Raw genomic sequence first — 21,572 nt, 5'->3', positions numbered from 1 at the left:
GTGTGGGTCCCCGACTTCGTGTTGGGGATTTGGTTTGGTTGTCGTCTTGTTATGTTCCTATGAAGGTTTCCTCTCCTAAGTTTAAGCCTCGTTTCATTGGTCCGTATAAGATTTCTGAGGTTCTCAATCCTGTGTCATTTCGTTTGGCCCTTCCTGCTTCTTTTGCCATCCATAATGTGTTCCATAGGTCATTATTGCGGAGATACGTGGCGCCTGTGGTTCCATCCGTTGATCCTCCTGCCCCGGTGTTGGTTGAGGGGGAGTTGGAGTATGTGGCGGAGAAGATTTTGGATTCTCGCATTTCGAGACGGAAACTCCAGTACCTGGTCAAGTGGAAGGGTTATGGTCAGGAAGATAATTCCTGGGTTTTTGCCTCTGATGTTCATGCTGCCGATCTGGTTCGTGCCTTTTATTTGGCTCATCCTGGTCGGCCTAGGGGCTCTGGTGAGGGTTCGGTGACCCCTCCTCAAGGGGGGGGTACTGTTGTGAATTCTGTTGTCGGGCTCCCTCCTGTGGTCATGAATGGTACTTCGGCTGGTTCTGTCCATGGACTTCCTCTGGTGGGTGTTTCTGAGTTTCCTTCCACAGGTGACGAGGTTAATTCGTTAGCTGGCTGCTCTATTTAACTCCACTTAGATCTTTGCTCCATGCCACCTGTCAATGTTCCAGTATTAGTCTAGTTCACTCCTGGATCGTTCTTGTGACCTGTCTTCCCAGCAGAAGCTAAGTTCCTGCTTGTTTTTCTTTGGTTTGCTATTTTTCTGTCCAGCTTGCTATTTTTATTGTTGTCTTGCTTGCTGGAAGCTCTGGGACGCAGAGGGAGCGCCTCCGCACCGTGAGTCGGTGCGGAGGGTCTTTTTGCGCCTTCTGCGTGGTCTTTTTGTAGGTTTTTGTGCTGACCGCAAAGCAACCTTTCCTATCCTCAGTCTGTTCAGTAAGTCGGGCCTCACTTTGCTAAATCTATTTAATCTCTGTGTTTGTATTTTCATCTTTACTCACAGTCATTATATGTGGGGGGCTGCCTTTTCCTTTGGGGAATTTCTCTGAGGCAAGGTAGGCTTTATTTTTCTATCTTCAGGGCTAGCTAGTTCCTTAGGTTGTGCCGACTTGCATAGGGAGCGTTAGGAGCAATCCACGGCTATTTCTAGTGTGTGTGATAGGATTAGGGATTGCGGTCAGCAGAGTTCCCACGTCCCAGAGCTCGTCCTTTATTATCAGTAACTATCAGGTCATTTCGTGTGCTCTTAACCACCAGGTCCATTATTGTCCTGACCACCAGGTCATAACAGGGTACGTCCTGTGAACCAAGTTTTGCAAATTTGTTTTTGGGGTGGTGGGAAGACATACACGGTTTCTGCGAGGACTTATCATTTTCACCAGTCACATTTTATTTTGGGGGAGATAAATAGTTTGGTTGGGCAGTCCCTTCGGGCAAGGCGTAATTGCTCTAGTGATGTCCTCTTTGGAAGAGAGAGGCAAAACCTATTCCAGAGATTTTCTGTAAGAGGTTACCCTAAGAGGGGGCTACATAGGGCATTAATTAGGACTAAGGTGACAAATGGAGATGCGCTGCTGGATGTGGATCCCAGAAAGGTGGAGGATCGGATTATAAGATTCATAGGGACAGATGATGCAAAGGCGACTAGTGCATATAATGTTTTATGCAAGAATTGGCCGATATTGAGAGCCAAACCCGATTTAAGGGATGTCATTGGAGGATATCCATCTGTTACTTACTGTAGGGTCTATATGACACATGGCCATTTTTCCACACAATAAGATCCACTTAATAAGGTAAAAAGAATGACGAATATGGGATCACACCCTTGTGGCTCTTGTACGTTCTGCAAATACTTCCCAAGAATTAACCATTTTGTGAACCCTGTGGATAATAGAGAGTACTATATAGCAGACAACATCAGTTGTAACCAGAGGTGTAGTCGATGTGATAAGATGTCCCTGCCCTAAACTATGTAGGGAAAACAATACAGGAATTGAGGAGACATCTGTCAAAGCACATCCGGTCCATCAATACTGGCATAGACACACCGCTAACAGCACACAGGAGGAATGTGCATTCTACAAACCCTCTTATCTCCAAATATGGGGTATGGACATATGGTACTTGGGCCCCAAAAGGGTAATTTAGATCAGCTGTTACTGCAGGAAGAATGCAGATGGATACTTAGAGTAAAATTTCGGAGCCCCTCTGGCCTTAATGAGGGCTTCAGCTTCTTGCTGTCATGGTTGATCTTGTTGGCCTTCTGATAAACCCACTATCTGATAAAAATATGCTGATAAGCTATGCTGGAGTATAATCTATAAATGGTGGTTTCAGGGAATGAGATGGTATTATTGGTTCCTGCCAAGAGAAGAAACTATTGGGAAGTTTTTGTTAAGCCGGTTAACGTTATGCTTGTGTGGTAAATATGATACTTCCCCAATTAATAGTATTATTAAAAGTTCAATTTTAGAGTCCTCAGTTAGGGATTATTTGTAATGCATCTTCTGATTACCCTGCGGTGTCAATTGTTTGTTAATTATTGATAATGAATGTTTGGCTTTTTGTAGTCTTCCACACAAGGCAGAGTTCATGTCCAGATGCCTTTCCCCAGATCATTGTGCAGCGCCCCAGGGTCCTGGTCGTTGCAGTAATGTCGCTCTGCCACTAAGGGGAGTGATGTTATGTCTGATTGCACTAAAGGAGTTCACCTGACCAGGTATCACAGTCACACATTACACTTCACACTCCGGCCACCAAGGGGAGCAAAAGGCACTATGTATTAGGCCACTCCTCACACTGGTAAAACTGGGGGTTGGATAGAAAGTTAGAACAGAACGCAGCCTGGGAGAGTTCCAGGGAGGACCTGTCAGGGGTGGGTTCCTGGCAGGTTCCTAGCAGAAAGGACAGAGCGTACGGAGCCGCGCCTGTTGTGAATTCTGCTTTTGGGTTCCCTCCAGTGGTTGTAGGTGGGAATGCAGTTGTCTCTGAGTCGCAGTCCTGGCCAGGTATATCTGCTGATTGCAGTTCTGACTGGGATATTTAGGTGTGTAGGATTCATTAGTCCTTGCCAGTTGTCAATGTTTCTTGTGAAGTGTTGGATCACTTTCTGGCTTCTCCTGCTTAGCTGCCAATTCAGCAAAGATAAGTGTCTGTTTCTTTTTCTGTGGCACACAAGCAGTGTGCTTATATTCTGTGCAATTCATTTGTTTTTCTCTTGTCCAGCTTAGACTGTGTCAGTGTTTTCTCAGTCTTAGTAACATAGTTAGTAAGGCCGAAAAAAGACATTTGTCCATCCAGTTCAGCCTATATTCCATCATAATAAATCCCCAGATCTACGTCCTTCTACAGAACCTAATAATTGTATGATACAATATTGTTCTGCTCCAGGAAGACATCCAGGCCTCTCTTGAACCCCTCGACTGAGTTCGCCATCACCACCTCCTCAGGCAAGCAATTCCAGATTCTCACTGCCCTAACAGTAAAGAATCCTCTTCTATGTTGGATTCTCTGGAGTTGCAGATATACGCTCCACATCTTTAGTTAGATGGTGGAGTTTTTGTATTTTCTGCTGTGGATATTTTTGGAAGGATTTTTAATACTGACCGCTTAGTATTCTGTCCTATCCTTTCCTATTTAGCTAGTGTGTGCCTCATTTGCTAAATCCTGTTTTCTGCCTGCGTGTTTCTTTTCCTCTACTACTCACAGTCAATATTTGTGGGGGGCTGCCTATCCTTTGGGGTTCTGCTCTGAGGCAAGGTAGAATTCCTATTTCCATCTATAGGGGTATTTAGTCCTCCGGCTGTGTCGAGGTGTCTAGGTTTTGTTAGGTACACCCCACGGCTACTTCTAGTTGCAGTGATAAGATCAGGGTTTGCGGTCAGTATAGTTACCACCTACTCCAGTGAAAGTTTTCATGCTGCTCCAAGGTCACCTGATCATAACAGTACAACTGGCCAATAATGAGTTAAATGCATCTCAGAAGAAGGGAAAAAAGGTCTTGAGCCATTTTTTTGTTTTCGTCAGTCTACTTTGTCTTCTCCTCCCTCTTTATCTCTGGGTGGCTGAAGAGCCTTGTGCTAGCATGAATGTTCAGGAATTAGCTTCTCGTGTAGACCAGCTTGCTGCTAGGGTACAGGGTATTTCTGATTATATTGTTCAGACTCCTGTTTTAGAACCGAAGATTCCTACTCCTGATTTGTTTTTTGGTGACAGGTCCAAATTTTTGAGTTTTAAAAACAACTGTAAACTGTTTTTTGCTTTGAGACCTCGATCCTCCGGTGATTCCATTCAGCAGGTTAAAATTGTCATCTCCCTGCTGCGTGGCGACCCGCAGGATTGGGCATTTTCCCTGGAATCTGGGAATCCGGCTTTGCTTGATGTAGACTCCTTTTTTCAGGCTTTGGGATTATTATATGATGAACCTAATTCTGTGGATCAAGCGGAGAAGACCTTGTTGGCCCTGTCTCAGGGTCAATAGGCGGCAGAATTGTATTGTCAGAAATTCAGAAAATGGTCGGTGTTGACTAAATGGAATAATGATGCTTTGGCGGCAATTTTCAGAAAGGGTCTTTCTGAATCTGTTAAAGATGTTATGGTGGGGTTTCCCACGCCTTCCGGTCTGAGTGATTCTATGTCTCTGGCCATTCAGATTGACCGGCGCTTGCGGGAGCGCAGAACTGTGCGCGCTGTGGCGTTATCCTCAGAGCAAATTCCTGAGCCTATGCAGTGTGATAGTATTCTGTCTAGAACGGAACGACAAGGTTTCAGACGTCAGAATAGGTTGTGTTATTATTGTGGCGACGCTTCTCATGTCATTTCTGTCTGCCCTAAGCGGACAAAGAGGATCGCCAGTTCAGGTACCATGAGTACTGTACAACCTAAATTTTTGTTATGTGTCCTTGATCTGCTCATTGTCATCATTTTCTGTCATGGCGTTTGTGGATTCAGGTGCCGCCTTGAATTTAATGGACTTTGAGTTTGCCAAGCGTTGTGGTTTTCCCTTGCAGCCTTTGCAGAACCCTATTCCTTTAAGGGGCATTGATGCTACACCCTTGGCTAAAAATAAGCCCCAGTTTTGGACACAGGTGACCATGCGCATGGCACCAGCCCATCAGGAAGATTGTCGATTTCTGGTGTTGCATAATTTGCATGATGCTATCGTGCTGGGTTTTCCGTGGTTACCGATACATAATCCTGTGTTGGATTGGAAGTCCATATCTGTGACTAGTTGGGGTTGTCAGGAGGTTCATAATGATGTTCCTTTGATGTCAATCTCCTCTTCTTCCCCTTCTGAAATTCCGGAGTTTTTGTCTGATGTTCAGGATGTATTCGATGAGCCCAAGTCCAGTTCCCTTCCACCACACAGGGACTGCGATTGTGCTATTGACTTAATTTCAGGCTGTAAGTTTCCTAAGGGTCGACTTTTCAACCTGTCTGTGCCTGAACATACCGCCATGCGGAGCTATATTAAGGAGTCTTTGGAGAAAGGGCATATTCGACCATCTTCTTCACCGTTGGGAGCGGGGTTCTTTTTTGTTGCTAAAAAAGATGGTTCCTTGAGACCCTGTATTGATTATCGCCTCTTGAATAAGATCACGGTCAAGTTTCAATACCCTTTACCTTTGCTTTCCGATTTGTTTGCTAGGATTAAGGGAGCTAATTGGTTTACGAAGATTGACCTTAGGGGGGCATATAATTTTGTTCGTATTAAGCAGGGTGATGAATGGAAAACTGCGTTTAACACGCCCGAAGGCCATTTTGAATACCTTGTGCTGCCATTCGGACTCTCTAATGCTCCATCTGTTTTTCAGTCCTTCATGCATGATATCTTCCGGGCTTATCTTGATAAATTCTTGATTGTATATTTGGACGATATTTTGATTTTTTCCGATGATTGGGAGTCTCATGTTCAACAGGTCAGGATGGTATTTTAGATCCTTTGTGACAATGCTTTGTTTGTGAAAGGGTCTAAGTGTCTCTTTGGGGTGTAGAAGGTTTCTTTTTTGGGCTTTATTTTTTCTCCCTCATCTATAGAGATGGATCCGGTTAGGTTCAGGCCATTCATGATTGGATTCAGCCCACATCCGTGAAGAGCCTTCAGAAATTTTTGGGTTTTGCAAATTTTTATCGCCGTTTCATTGCTAATTTTTCCAGCGTGGTTAAACCCTTGACCGATTTGACGAAGAAAGGCGCTGATGTGGCGAATTGGTCCTCTGCGTCTGTCTCTGCCTTTCAGGAGCTTAAACGTCGATTTACTTCTGCTCCGGTGTTGCGCCAACCGGATTTTTCTCTTCCGTTTCAGGTTGAGGTTGACGCTTCTGAGATTGGGGCAGGGGCCGTTTTGTCTCAGAGGGATCCTGTTGGTTCCTTGATGAAACCGTGTGCCTTCTTTTCCCGTAAGTTTTCGCCTGCTGAACGCAATTATGATGTCGGCAATCGGGAGTTGTTGGCTATGAAGTGGGCGTTTAAAGAGTGGCGACATTGGCTTGAGGGAGCTAAGCACCGTATTGTGGTCTTGACCGATCATAAGAATCTGATTTACCTCGAGTCTGCCAAACGGCTGAATCCTAGACAGGCTCAATGGTCCTTGTTTTTTTCCCGTTTTGATTTCGTGGTCTCGTACCTTCCGGGTTCTAAGAATATTAAGGCTGATGCCCTCTCTAGGAGTTTTTTGCCTGATTCTCCTGAGGTCTTAGAACCGGTCGGTATTCTGAAAGAAGGAGTGGTCCTTTCTGCCATTTCCCCTGATTTACGACGGGTTCTTCAGGAATTTCAGGCTGACAAACCTGACCGCTGTCCTGTGGGGAAACTGTTTGTTCCTGACAGATGGACTAGTAGAGTGATTTCTGAGGTTCACTGTTCCGTGTTGGCTGGTCATCCTGGCATTTTTGGTACCAGAGACTTGGTTGGTAGGTCCTTTTGGTGGCCTTCTTTGTCGCGTGATGTGCGTTTTTTTGTGCAGTCCTGTGGGTCTTGTGCGCGGGCCAAGCCTTGTTGTTCCCGTGCTAGTGGGTTGCTTTTGCCATTGTCAGTCCCTGAGAGGCCCTGGACGCATATTTCGATGGATTTTATTTCTGATCTTCCGGTCTCCCAGAAGATGTCTGTTATCTGGGTTGTTTGTGACCGGTTCTCTAAGATGGTTCATTTGGTGCCTTTGCCTAAATTGCCTTCCTCTTCTGATTTGGTTCCGTTGTTTTTTCAGCATGTGGTTCGTTTGCATGGTATTCCGGAGAATATTGTGTCTGACAGAGGTTCCCAGTTTGTTTCTAGGTTTTGTCGGGCCTTTTGTGCTAGGCTAGGCATTGATTTGTCTTTTTCTTCCGCATTTCATCCTCAGACAAATGGCCAGACCGAGCGAACTAATCAGACTTTGGAGACTTATTTGAGATGCTTTGTGTCTGCTGATCAGGATGATTGGGTGGCCTTCTTGCCATTGGCCGAGTTTGCCCTTAATAATCGGGCTAGTTCGGCTACTTTGGTTTCGCCATTCTTTTGTAATTTTGGTTTTCATCCTCGTTTTTCTTCTGGGCAGGTTGAGCCTTCTGACCTTCCTGGTGTGGATTCTGTGGTTGACAGGTTGCAGCAGATTTGGGCTCATGTGGTGGACAATTTGGTGTTGTCTCAGGAGGAGGCTCAACGTTTTGCTAACCGTCGTCGGTGTGTTGGTTCCCGGCTTGGGGTTGGGGATCTGGTCTGGTTATCTTCCCGTCATGTTCCTATGAAGGTTTCTTCCCCTAAGTTTAAGCCTCGGTTTATTGGTCCTTATATGATTTCTGAGATTATTAATCCGGTGTCTTTTCGTTTGGCGCTTCCGGCCTCTTTTGCTATCCATAATGTCTTCCATAGATTTTTATTGCGGAAATATGTGGTGCCCGTTGTTCCCTCTGTTGATCCTCCGGCCCCTGTGTTGGTTGATGGAGAGTTGGAGTATGTGGTTGAGAAGATTTTGGATTCTCGTTTTTCGAGGTGGAGGCTTCAGTACCTTGTCAAATGGAAGGGTTATGGCCAGGAGGATAATTCTTGGGTTTTTGCCTCTGATGTCCATGCTGCTGATTTGGTCCGTGCCTTTCATCTGGCTCATCCTGATCGTCCTGGGGGCCCTGGTGAGGGTTCGGTGACCCCTCCTCAAGGGGGGCTACTGTTGTGAATTCTGCTTTTGGGTTCCCTCCAGTGGTTGTAGGTGGGAATGCAGTTGTCTCTGAGTCGCAGTTCTGGCCAGGTGTATCTGCTGATTGCAGTTCTGACTGGGATATTTAGGTGTGCAGGATTCATTAGTCCTTGCCAGTTGTCAATGTTTCTTGCGAAGTGTTGGATCACTTTCTGGCTTCTCCTGCTTAGCTGCCAGTTCAGCAAAGATAAGTGTCTGTTTCTTTTTCTGTGGCACACATGCAGTGTGCTTATATTCTGTGCTATTCATTTGTTTTCTCTTGTCCAGCTTATACTGTGTCAGTGTTTTCTCAATCTTGTTGGATTCTCTGGAGTTGCAGATATACGCTCCACATCTTTAGTTAGATGGTGGAGGTTTTGTATTTTCTGCTGTGGATACTTTTGGAAGGATTTTTAATACTGACCGCTTAGTATCCTGCCCTATCCTTTCCTATTTAGCTAGTGTGTGCCTCATTTGCTAAATCCTGTTTTCTGCCTGTGTGTGTCTTTTCCTCTACTACTCACAGTCAATATTTTTGGGGGGCTGCCTATCCTTTGGGGTTCTGCTCTGAGGCAAGGTAAAATTCCTATTTCCATCTATAGGGGTATTTAGTCCCCCAGCTGTGTCGAGGTGTCTAGGGTTTGTTAGGCACACCCCACGGCTACTTCTAGTTGCGGTGTTAAGATCAGGGTTTGCGGTCAGTACAGTACCACCTACTCCAGTGAAAGTTTTCATGCTGCTCCAAGGTCACCTGATCATAACAATACCCCACGTGGGTAATGTTTTGTATTTTTTGAAACCTTTGCACATTGTGCAATGGTGAACCATGTACTGTATATATCTCTACCTCTTTTAATAACTGCTAAATGTATTGTGACGTCCCCATCACTGTCTCTTTCAGTGTGTGATGCAGACCCCCCATATCACACACGCTGAAAGAAATTTTTGGAAAACTTTCTACATTGTGCAATGGTCAAATTTCTAATCTCAATCTCTATATATTCTATTATTATAATGTTTTCATCGTGTTGCCCTTCTCACGGTCTCTTTAAGTGTGTATCTGGGAGCCGGATGTTGGTTTTTGGGTCTGCACTTGGACATTTTGGTACATAATGCATTAATATGCTCCACACAATTCTTCAGGTTTCAGCCTTACACAGAATAATAATATGAGTAACAACGAAACATGATTTATATATATTTGCTGTTAGTTCGAATATCTTACCCACACATCTCTTTATAAAGGGAAATTGAACATAACACCTCTGTTAGCATACGCCATATACGTGGGTGGATGGAACGCCTGGGTACAGAATCTGTGTCTGACGGTGAAACCACTGACCCTTCCCCTGTGTTAGGTCCTTCCCAATCTTCTGTCCAGGAAGGAGGCGCTGAGGTCTCCTGTCCACAACCTGCAGTCGCACAGACACAACAGTCAGCAACCACGTCCAGGTCATTGTCCCAGCGCAGCGATCAGTTGTCCCTTCTCAGCATATATGTCTGTTCACGTATTGTTAGTTAGATAGGACACACATATTCGTTACTTTACATTGTCTGGTGCTGGACCAAGACCATTGCTGACTTTCCAGGCTCCTAAATGAGACTTGTGTCTCCTTATTAAACTGTCGCTTCCCTTACATTTTATAATAAAATGGTGGTGGGATTTTGCCCAGTGTCTGAACATTTTAATCAGGTCTAATAGACTGGGTTAATACGTTCCACAGACCTATTCCGTCCGCAGCCTTACACATATTGGAACATGGTCGTTGCCGTGCTAAGGCCTTTACCTGAGCTCTGTAGCCCTGCCTGTCACCTGGGTAATACTCTCCACAGACCTCGTCACGCTCTGGGACAGATCATGAAATTACTCCATTGTTGCTCAAAACCATGAAAAAGATCCATTCTGCCTGGTTGGGGAGTTTCCAGAAGAAGTGCTTAGGCTTCAGGGGAGGTATCTTTTTTATTTTGTATTTTATACATGTAATTATGAAGGAAATAGCATTTTTATCTTTAAAAACAATTTTTGGTTTTGTTTGTTAGGTCTCCTTATAAATCCGTAAAACGGGCGCAATCGTCTGACAACATTATTCCCCGATCCGGTATGTGAGTCAGAAAGGCGTGCGGCATCTCCTCCATGCTGGTCCCATTGGTTTTAGCTCTTTCCCGTCCATTTCAGCTTGACTGTGGAGACCTGGGTGTCGTAACCAGTGCCTTCCCCCCTCCCATCAGTCCCGTAATGAAATACACACAGTCCTAGTTGGGTTGAACAGGTCGGTCACAGTTTATTAATTAAATAATCGGAGAAAGGGCAATTACATATCGTAACGAGCGGCTCGCGCCGAGCTCCTGTCCGTGATCGACAGGGGAATTGGCCCAACGAGCGGTTACTACCTTTGCCCTCCTCTGCTTTTTCCGCTGTGACTTAATAAAGGTTACCAGGGGTTAGTTCTATCAACATGCGTAATAATTTTTTTTTTTATTTTTATTTTTTATAAATCTTACAACATAATTTACACATTTACATTCTCCTGCGGGTTAGTTTAATCATTAGCCTTTAAAAGGGAGGGTGGGTGGGACAAAAGCTTCCAGGTGTCCTGCCGAGAGTGAAAGAGAAAGTTCCTGGCCGGACACCTGGATTTAACCCCTGTAGGAGTGGCCGTAGGACCCATCCCCTCTTGTGCCCACTGGCCGGCTGGGGGTCTTCCAATTAGTGCATCACTAAAGGGGAGTGATGCTAGGGGGATCTGGCACAGACCACCTTTACGTGCAGCTCTCTATGTGCTCCCCAGTCAGAGACGCGTACCTTAATCAGTACCGCGTCTGCCAGACTGTGGAGACCTGGGTGTCGTAACCAGTGCCTTCCCCCCTCCCATCAATCCCGTAATGAAACACACACAGTCCTAGGTGGGTTGAACAGGTCGGTCACAGTTTATTAATTAATAATCAGAGAAAGGGCAATTACATATCGTAACGAGCGGCTCGCGCCGAGCTCCTGTCCGTGATCGACAGGGGAATTGGCCCAACGAGCGGTTACGACCTTTGCCCTCCTCCGCTTTTTCCGCCACGGAGGATCCCGTGTATTAACTACGCGGGACTCCGACCCCACCCCTCAATGTTAGGGCCTGTTCAACCCCATCCTGTAAACCAGACAGAAAAATATCGAGGCCAATGTCCGTTTGGTTGTACTCCGTCCGGTCTTAATTGTGGCGTGTTATCCCCTTGTAGCTAGTGGTGACGGATCACGATACCGCCTCTTCCTCTCACATATTTTCCAATCCGCGCGTTGAATTTCCCTCTTGTCCGCTCTATGGCTTTTTTATCTCTTACTCCTCGCCAAACGGCCCGTGCTGTTATATCTGACCACACCAGTATCATGTTCCTGAATAGACAGCTGAACCTTTCCATATCCGTTGTCACCCATTTGTACAACTCGGCCACCTTTTGTTTTCCAAGGTCATTGCCACCCGCGTGTACCACCATTATCACCGGATGTTTCCGCCATCCTTGCTATGCCAACCATCTCTTTGAACACCTGTTTCCACTGGAGGCCTCTGATACCCCGCCAGTTAACTTTTATGCCCGGGAGGTAAAGATTTGTTCCTCCTGGCTGCAGTTTGGCCCTCTTTTCGGCCCAGTAAACGTAGGAATCTCCTACCACCCAAACTTCCACCCCTGTAAGAGACAACACATGTTAATTAAGCAAGTCGGGTCTCATGTATCTGTCGAAGCATGCGGACTTCCAACGACCCATTCTCTGCACCTCGGCCTCTAACACTCCTGCCCTAGCCGCTTCTGTGGCTGCACCTATGCGAAACGAATGTGTTCCGTACTCCTTTGGATTTGCGCCGGCTTTTTCCAAGCATAGCTTGAACATCGCCTGAAATTGGTACTTGGTCAGAGGGGACCCGTCTGTATGAGTGAAGAAAACTCTACCAGCGTGTCTTATCCCGGCGAATCTTCTAACCATTTTTAGCGGGCAAGCTGGGCCATCTGTGGAGTTAACCAGTACCCATGTGCCCCTACCGGTGGGGTCGCATTTGGATTTTCTAACCCTGATGCGCAGGGCGTCACTGCATATAACTATGTCCTCATTATTTAGGCCTCCTTCCGACGCGTTTTTTGACCACGGTAGCAATTCGCTGATACGCAGTGCTCCGAAAAAGACGGTCGCAAAAGCTGCCGATATGAGGGCCGCCTCATATTGCGATAAGTAGACCGACGGGGATATCGCAATCAGGTCCTGCAATAGTCTCAGAGAAATGGGGCGGCGACATTCTTGGCTCGGCTGAAGCCTTTTCCAACCTTTTATGGCTTGTCTTATGCAGAAGGACTTAGTTACGTCTACCCAACCCAGTAATTGAAAGAAAAATGCTAGCCCCGATAATTTCCGTTGTGCCGAGGTGCCCGACGCCCCACCTTCCCTCATCCGTAATAGGAAATCGGTTGTCACCGCGCTTCATGCTTGATCGCATTTATCGACTGGCCCACCCTGAATTAGTGAGCACCACTCCTCCCAAGCCTTACCATACACCCGCCAGGTAGCTGGCGAAACGGAGGCCCGGATTAAGGGCATCAATGATTGGCCACTGTATCCCACAGGGACAGTGGGCACTGAATACCCCGGGGTTGCGCGTTGGGCTGCTGGATTCTCGTCAACCTCCGCCACCACGGTGGCTCTACACCAAATATTGTTTTCTAGGCATATCAGTGCAAGTCGTCGCAAAAGAGCGAGTATGGGCAGGGATGAAGAGGACATGTGATTTAAACTCTTCGCTGTTTTCGTATTTTTAGTTTGGAAACGAATGTTCATGTTCCTCAACTGATCGGCCCATATCTCCAACGCTGCTACTATCGCAAACAATTCCCATAGGGCTGGGTCTTGCCCCCACTTTGTTGACGTCCATTTCTCTGGCCAACCAGATTTGCACCATTGGTTTTTATAGATTGCTGTGAAACCCTCTTTTTTTGTTCCACCCTACTGTCAGCCCTAATTCCTTGCTTGTGATATCTCTAGCCATGACGCACGTGTGGCCGTTGTACGATTGTAGGAACGTCTGCCATACCAGCAGATCTGCTTTTAGCGAACGAGTGAGCCTAATTCTGTGGCCGGGCTGAGAAGCGCCTTTTGTTGCCAGAGATAGTCTGCACGAGAATGCTCTGCCGACCGGCATTACGCGGCAGGCGAAGGTCAGTAGACCCAATAACGCCTGCATTTGCTGTAGGGTAACCTTGTTAACTTCGCGGAAGCCTTTCAACATTTGCAGGGTTTTTTGTATTTTATCCTCTGGTAAGCGGAACACCATCATGTTGGTATCTATTTCAATGCCCAGAAAGGGCAATACATTACATGGTCCCTCCGTTTTCTCCGGTGACAATGGCACGCCGAATTTGAGTGAGATAGATTTGAATCTTTCTAGTAGATCGAAGCAGAGTTTAGAATTTCTGGGGCCGACGAACAGGAAATCGTCGAGGTAGTGAATTAGGGATTTACTGCTCGTCTCGTACCGAACTATCCAATCTAGGTAGGAGCTGAATAGCTCGAAATAGTGACATGAGATGGAACATCCCATCGGGAGGCACATGTCGAAGTAATAGTATTGGTCCACTTTGCAGCCCAGAAGGTGGAAACATTCGGGGTGCACGGGTAGTAAACGGAATGCCGATTCTATGTCGGATTTGGCTAGCAGGGCGCCGGGTCCGGCTGCCCGGACTAGTTCCACCGCTTTATCGAACGACGCGTATGAGACGGAAGCGTCTTCTGTGGAAATTGCGTCGTTAACCGAATCGGCCTTTGGGTGAGATAAATGGTGGATTAGGCGGTATTTACCGGATTCCTTTTACCCATTTCTACCTCCTTTTCGATTTTTAGTCTGAGAATTTGGGGAAATTCGCGAGCCGATTTTAGGTTATCGGATAGGGTTTTCTTGTTAGCCTAAAGGGGATAAAGAAACCGTCGGAGAATCCCGCCTGCAGCTGCTGAGCCGCTTTCTTATTAGGGTAGAGCTTTAGCCAGGGGGCCATCGCGGTTACGCTCACCGGGGTTCTGCCGTGTAGGCCCTTTGTGCAGCTGACGAGTGCACCTTGATGCTGGGTGTCCCCCCCCGCAAGCGGAGCAATCATGTCTGAATTTGCATAATGTGTGGAAACGGCAGTTTCCCTTGTTATAAAGCCAGCAGGCCCCGGGTTTTCGCACGACCACCGAGTTCTGACCTGCGGCTGTGGAATAATTAGTGGTCGTGGCTGAAAAGGGGGGCTGCTTTTGGGACAACATCAGACGCAACCACACGTCTGTCGCTTTCACCCCCCAACCTAGATCGGGCTGTAGGGCCAGACGCCTGCGGAACTCCTCGTCGTACCGACGCCAGGCTGAACCGCCGTGCGACTTGTACGAACTATATATCATGTCCTGATATATAAACAACTCGGAGCAGCGTTCCGGATGCTTCTGGCCCATAATACAGCCCAATACTGCGAAGGCCTGGAGCCAATTATTCATGGTTAAACCAATTTTCGATCTACCCCTATTGAAACCCCTATCGTTAGCTCTATCCACCGTTTGTTGGTCGGCTGATAACAGCGACCATATATCTATGTAATCGTTGCTCCATATCTTCAGTCTAGTTTTCAGACCTATATGAGCGCCTAGCGGACTGATCCCGCAGAAGAAGGCGTCTTTGTGTAGAGTAGCGGATTGTGGTGTTGTGTTGTTCACCACATTTCCCCTTGCATGAGATAATTGTAGGATTATCTCCTTTAACGCTGAAGTTAGCTCCATTTCCTTTACATTAACCCCGTAGCGTAACGTTTCCTCGCTATCCTTGGTACACTCACCGCTGTGTGACTCTGGACGAGTGTACACCGACCCTGGAGGAACCCCCGCAGATGTTGACGGGGTGATGTCGCAGGACGGGGAAACTCTGGCTCCCGCTACAGCGAGGGATTGATGCTGAGTATCTTGCGTTGGAGCCCGATTACTACCACGTAGTGGCGGATTGTTGGCTCTGTCTTCAGTGACTGCGTGGTGGTTGTTGTGGCTGGAAGCTGCGGGGGATTGTTCTCCCCGGCTGATAGCCCTAGAGGGTGCCCGCGATTTAGATGATTTGCCACGTGCGTGACTTCTGTCCGGGCTCCGCGATAATTCGGACCCCTCCGATGTTGTCTGAGATCTGCAGCGGCTCCTATGGGAGCTGCGTCTGCGGCAGTGACGGGAGGGGCGTTTAGAGGAGTAGCGGGAATGGTGATGGGAGTTATCTGATGAGGATTGGGAGGACGTGCGGCGTCTACGCCTTCGTCCGCTGTTGCTCAGTGGTGTAATGGGGGGGTTTTAACGGAATTATGGGGGTGAATATTGGAGGTATACGGTCCTGTAGTGCTACTTAGAAGGGGGGGAGTGCTACTTAGAAGGGGAGGAGTCAGGCGGTAACTGTATTCAGCCTCGTTGCTGGGATTTAACGGGGCGGCGGTTGACGGATAATTTTTATTAGGAAATTGGGCCATGGGGGGAGGTGTAAATATGTCCGTGCTTCGTGCGTTTATTGATATTACGCAGTGATTCCCGTTGTGCAGCTGTTGAGCGCCCTGCTCGGTCCTATGGGACCGAACACAGCGCTCTTCAGCCGCGCTGTAATCGCTTCGTCCTGACCCGATACCCCCGAGCAGGCATCAGTGCGGCGTCTGCCGGGGGTGGGCAGGAGGTCAGACCTGGTGAGAAATCAGCGCGCTGATCGGTCTGGTTTGACCGATCAGCGCGCTCTGGGGACCGTGGGGCGCTGTTGGTAGCCTCCAGGTTACCCCCTGCGGGCGGCATATATGTGCCCGCAGGGAAGGTAACGGAGGACTGTCCTGCGCTGTAACCAGCGCTGTTGAAATGAGGCGACCGGGAGTGAGCGGGCGGAGGCAGGAAGTCGGTGGGCGGAGCTTCCACCGAGCGTCGGACCGATGCAGCCAGCGGTGCCCGAGGACGCCGGCCGCTGCGAGGCGGCGAGGCCGCCCCTTCACCGACCTGGAGCCGCTCCGGGGCGTGGGGTAGGCGGGCAGACCGCCTTCCCCCCCGCACAGCCGCGGTACCCACCGGAGCGGCCAGGGAAGGAGGCGAAGCCTCCCGCCGCCCGGCGCCGCTAGCCGGCTCACCACCGGCCACCAGAGGCACAGGGGGAGGAGGCGACGCTGCCAGCTGCACGGCGCGGCCCGCGATGCCCGGGGGGACTACCCTTCCTTTGAGATGTGTGCGGCGCCCGTCCCTCCCCCGCCGCTTCCTGGAGGCCCTCCCAACGTCTGCGGCTGTGATACCCTCAGCCCGTAGGGGGGAAGAGAGGGGCAGCACCAAATCATACCCTGGACCGCATGAACGCTGCACGGGACGGCCCCCAGCTGGCGTGGAAGGTGAGCTTGCCATAAGGGGCCCCGGGGGCGCAGGCGTGAGGGAGGACGAGGCCGGACAAGATAAGGGGGTGTGAGCAGGGGGTCGGGAGAAGGCACAGAAAGCTGAGCCCTGATGTCGGTAAAAATGGACCGAAGCCAGTTCTCACCTCTCTGTGCCGCTCTCCTCTGTAAGGCCTCGACCAGGGGGTCCGACATCACGACTGCAGGGACAAAAGCTTCCAGGTGTCCTGCCAAGAGCGAAAGAGAAAGTTCTTGGCCGGACACCTGGATTTAACCCCTGTAGGAGTGGCCGTAGGACCCCTCCCCTCTAGTGCCCACTGGCCGGCTGGGGGTCTTCCAATTAGTGCATCACTAAAGGGGAGTGATGCTAGGGGGGAACTGGCACTGACAACCTTTACGTGCAGCTCTCTGTGTGCTCCCCAGTCAGAGACGCGTACCTTAATCAGTACCGCGTCTGCCATTTTCTCCGGCCCCCAGACCGGTTTGTTGGGTCCAGCAGAATAATATTCGGCTTTCCCAGTGACTTGCATTGGATTCGTTATTCGACACAATTACTCGGATATTAGAAATTATTTGTGCCGATTTTCCCGAACCCGAATATTTCACTATTCGCTCATCATCATCACTAATACTTATCCCTCAGGACTCACTGCCTGTAGGACCCTCGACATCGGGACCGCCGCTGCCCGTGGATGTAAGCGCAGATCTTATACTATGTAGCTACGTCAGAAGACGCAACATCTTATAAGTCCGATCTTTAGGTCATTGTTCAGGTCTCGTCTCTTACAGCCGATAAAAGATCTAAAAAATGCAAGACTACAAGAATAAATTATATGACACGATATATTTTATCAAACGTCCTTTGTTGGTAATTTGGAGAAGTGCAAATCTCAGATCTTTATCCTCCTGAGAACTCAGTCTCCTCATTGCAGATCTGTCCTTCCAGGCTCCGTTGTTTCCATTCACTGGCGGCAAATTCAGTATAAATCAGCAAATCTATTCTCATCTTCCATCAGCAAACTATAGACGGCTGAGGAAATTCACATTTGGGATGCTCCCAGAAACCAGTAGACATTCATCATTCCTGTAGCAGAATGGGGCTATTCCCAAAAAAAATCACAGTGAAGACCATGTGCAATTAAAGCATTTCCATTTGTTGTGCACTGATTTAATTGTAGGGTTTTAGTAGATCTACTGGAAAGCTGCTACAAATATAAGGCTTGTATAATCGCACGCTTCTGCCAGCCACCACTAGGGGGAGCTCAGCAGCTGATTGCATACATGTATACATAAGTGATTGGCTCAGTGTGCGCCCCCTTGTGGTGAGATCCATTCGGTGCGGATCCTTCATTGAATATTTTCTGCAATCAGCGCAGTAACACTAATTCCTCATTATTGAATACTACGTGGTGGCCCGATTGTAACGCATCGGGTATTCTAGAATATGCATGTCCACGTACTATATTGCCCAGCCACTTAGTATATTGCCCAGCGACATAGTATATTGCCCAGCGACATAGTATATTGCCCAGTCACGTAGTATATTGCCCAGCGACATAGTATATTGCCCAGTCACGTAGTATATTGCCCAGTCACGTAGTATATTGCCCAGCTACGTAGTATATTGCCCAGTCACATAGTATATTGTCCAGTCACGTAGTATACAGCACAGAGCCACGTAGTATATTGTCCAGTCACGTAGTATACAGCACAGAGCCACGTAGTATATTGCCCAGCTACGTAGTATATTGCCCAGTCACGTAGTATATTGCCCAGCCACGTAGTATATTGCCCAGCTACGTAGTATATTGCCCAGCCACGTAGTATATTGCCCAGTCACGTAGTATACAGCCCAGAGCCACGTTGTATATTGCCCAGCCACGTAGTATATTGCCCAGTCATGTAGTATACAGCCCAGAGCCACGTTGTATATTGCCCAGCCACGTAGTATATTGCCCAGCCACGTAGTATATTGCCCAGCCACGTAGTATATTGTCCAGTCACGTAGTATACAGCACAGAGCCATGTAGTATATTGCCCAGCTACATAGTATATTGCCCAGCCACGTAGTATATTGTCCAGTCACGTAGTATACAGCACAGAGCCACGTAGTATATTGCCCAGCTACATAGTATATTGCCCAGCTACGTAGTATATTGCCCAGTCACGTAGTATATTGCCCAGCCATGTAGTATATTGCCCAGTCACGTAGTATATTGCCCAGCCACGTAGTATATTGCCCAGTCGCGTAGTATATTGCCCAGCCACGTAGTATATTGCCCAGCCACTTAGTATATTGCCCAGCCACGTAGTATATTGCCCAGCCACGTAGTATATTGCCCAGTCACGTAGTATATTGCCCAGCCACGTAGTATATTGCCCAGTCACGTAGTATATTGCCCAGCCACGTAGTATATTGCCCAGCCACGTAGTATATTGCCCAGTCACGTAGTATATTGCCCAGTCGCGTAGTATATTGCCCAGTCACGTAGTATATTGCCCAGCCACGTAGTATATTGCCCAGCCACGTAGTATATTGCCCAGTCACATAGTATATTGCCCAGCCACGTAGTATATTGCCCAGTCATGTAGTATATTGCCCAGCCACGTAGTATATTGCCCAGCCACGTAGTATATTGCCCAGTCACGTAGTATATTGCCCAGCCACGTAGTATATTGCCCAGCCACGTAGTATATTGCCCAGTCACGTAGTATATTGCCCAGCCACGTAGTATATTGCCCAGTCATGTAGTATATTGCCCAGCCACGTAGTATATTGCCCTGCCACGTAGTATATTGCCCAGTCATGTAGTATATTGCCCAGCCACGTAATATATTGCCCAGCCACGTAGTATATTGCCCAGTCACGTAGTATATTGCCCTGCCACGTAGTATATTGCCCAGTCATGTAGTATATTGCCCAGCCACGTAATATATTGCCCAGCCACGTAGTATATTGCTCAGCCATGTAGTATATTGCCCAGCCAGGTAGTATATTGCCCAGTCATGTAGTATATTGCCCAGCCACGTAATATATTGCCCAGCCACGTAGTATATTGCCCAGTCATGTAGTATATTGCCCAGCCACGTAGTATATTGCCCAGCGCAGTAACACTAATTCCTCATTATTGAATATAGCGCATGCGGTGGGGACAGGTAGACTATGCTGACTTATGCTGACTTACGTGGCACTTCACATTCAATTTTCCACAAGCTCCTGGCAGGACAGTGGACACGTCTGGTAAAGACATTGATGACAGCAGCTAATGTGAACTCCCTGCAGAACTTTGCGAGGATATTTCAGCCATAAAATTTCACGGAGTCATTTTACTGGAACATTTCTCACCAGTTTAAACTTCTCTTCGTTTTATAAGACATTTGGAGAATGTGAAATGTCAGGTTTGTAATTGTTTAAACGTTTCAGGAGGAGAAAGCAAGAAAATCTGTGTAATTTATCCATGTGTCACATGCAACTTCTGGAGAAGAGCTATAGGGTGCAGACATGGCTGAGGCCCCCCATACTATGGAGCTGAGGGGCCCCACGGTCCCTCCTGCCACATAGGAAGCCTCAGTATTGGTGGAGAGGGGACCGGCGTTACATCGTGATCTAAGCATTGCATCTATTTTCCACTGGAAACTCTTCCAAGAAGAAAGATTTGTGAGCTTCTGTAATTGATGATTACAAAAATTGTAAAAAAAATCATTATTCATTCTGTATTTCCAATGATATTTGAGGCAGGGTCCAGATTTTCACCATTTACGGTTAATTGTTGCAACTAGATTGAAATAGAATTCTAAAACTATGGCTGCTTTCTGCCCAAAATAGCGCCACACCTGTGCTCAGGATGAATGTGGTATAGCAGACAAGTCCCTGAAATGCAGCTGAGCTGCAATATCAGATAAAACCCTGGAATAAGAATGGCGCGATATTTGGAAAATCTACTGAATCGCTATTTGGCGACATTCTACAAAGCGTTAGCGCGTCATGTGCCACCAGATCGTGTTTCTGTACAGCAGAAAAGTTATTTGTTACAGCATGCAACATCTCTTTTTCATACTTGGTCAGACAAAAAAAAGAAAAATCCAGAAAGCCCCAAAGACTTCACATGTTACATACACGTTGCTGTGTAAACGTTTACCAAACAGTGACAATAATAATAACAATAATACCGTAATAATAATCTGATGCATACAAACGCACACACCCCATACCATGCAATCTCCCGTCTTCCTTCACTCAGAATCCTCAAATCATCTTTTACCTTTTCTGGCATTTGCTTCCAGAGGTCTTTCACAAAAAATAGCAGCACCAGGAGCGATACGATGAGGAGTAAGCACACGGATAGTGCCAGAATTGCACATTTCTTAAAATGCCTTTTTGGGGGTTTTAAGTTTTCTCCCTTTAAAAAAAATAAATAAATAAAATAGGATCAAATAAAAATAAAACTTTACAAATGCAAAAAAGAGAAAAAGTTATTCACCGCTGCTAATGTGGAGACATTGATGCAATATTGTTCCATAAATGAAACTAATGAATACAATAAATTTAAAATAAAAAAAATGATACAAAATATTTAATAAAAAAAGCCGTTAATTATAAAAAAAACTAATTATTATTGCACTCCACTTACAGTTTGCAGACCGCTCTCTCCCAGATTTTCATCTTTCTTCATATTTGCTATGAAATTTTCAGGGCAGAAATAAATGGGAAAGCAGGAGCTGCTATTGTGAAATTGAGACTGAGCTGGCTGGTCCGGTACCACAGGAGGGGAATAGTATTTCAGTTATTTCAGGGACTTAATGATCTGCCATTCCAGACTTTTTTTTTTCTAGGGGTGTAATTTTCTTCAGCATAGGAAAATTCATGAATTTATAACACATGTATATACTGGGGGGGACAGTTACCGAAGAAACAATAGAGATTTTTGGACAGAATCATAAAACACATGCAAACAATTTCAGAATTCCGGTATAGATCCTTCATTGTTATATTGTTTGTTGCAAACATTTCCGAGTTGTTGTTTTTTCATCCGAGTTCTT

The 21,572-nt window shown here is 47.1% G+C and overlaps 1 protein-coding gene across 1 annotated transcript in view; it reads right to left on the bottom strand.

The window, feature by feature from the left end:
- The window catches only part of TNMD (tenomodulin), a 147,210-nt gene extending 125,893 nt beyond the window's left edge, over positions 1 to 21,317 (bottom strand). The window contains exons 1-2 of the mRNA XM_069746088.1: positions 21,164 to 21,317; positions 20,795 to 20,932 (exon numbers count right to left, since the gene is read on the bottom strand). Coding sequence (XP_069602189.1) covers positions 20,795 to 20,932; positions 21,164 to 21,205 — 180 coding nt within the window. The 5' untranslated portion in view covers positions 21,206 to 21,317. The remainder of the gene's footprint in view (positions 1 to 20,794; positions 20,933 to 21,163) is intronic.
- Between the last annotated feature and the right edge of the window lie 255 nt (positions 21,318 to 21,572).

The sequence above is a fragment of the Ranitomeya imitator genome, chromosome 2 (assembly GCF_032444005.1).
Source record: "Ranitomeya imitator isolate aRanImi1 chromosome 2, aRanImi1.pri, whole genome shotgun sequence".
Classification (NCBI taxonomy): domain Eukaryota; kingdom Metazoa; phylum Chordata; class Amphibia; order Anura; family Dendrobatidae; genus Ranitomeya; species Ranitomeya imitator.
Note: the sequence above shows the minus strand (reverse complement) of the source record. Positions and strands in the feature narration are given on the sequence as shown.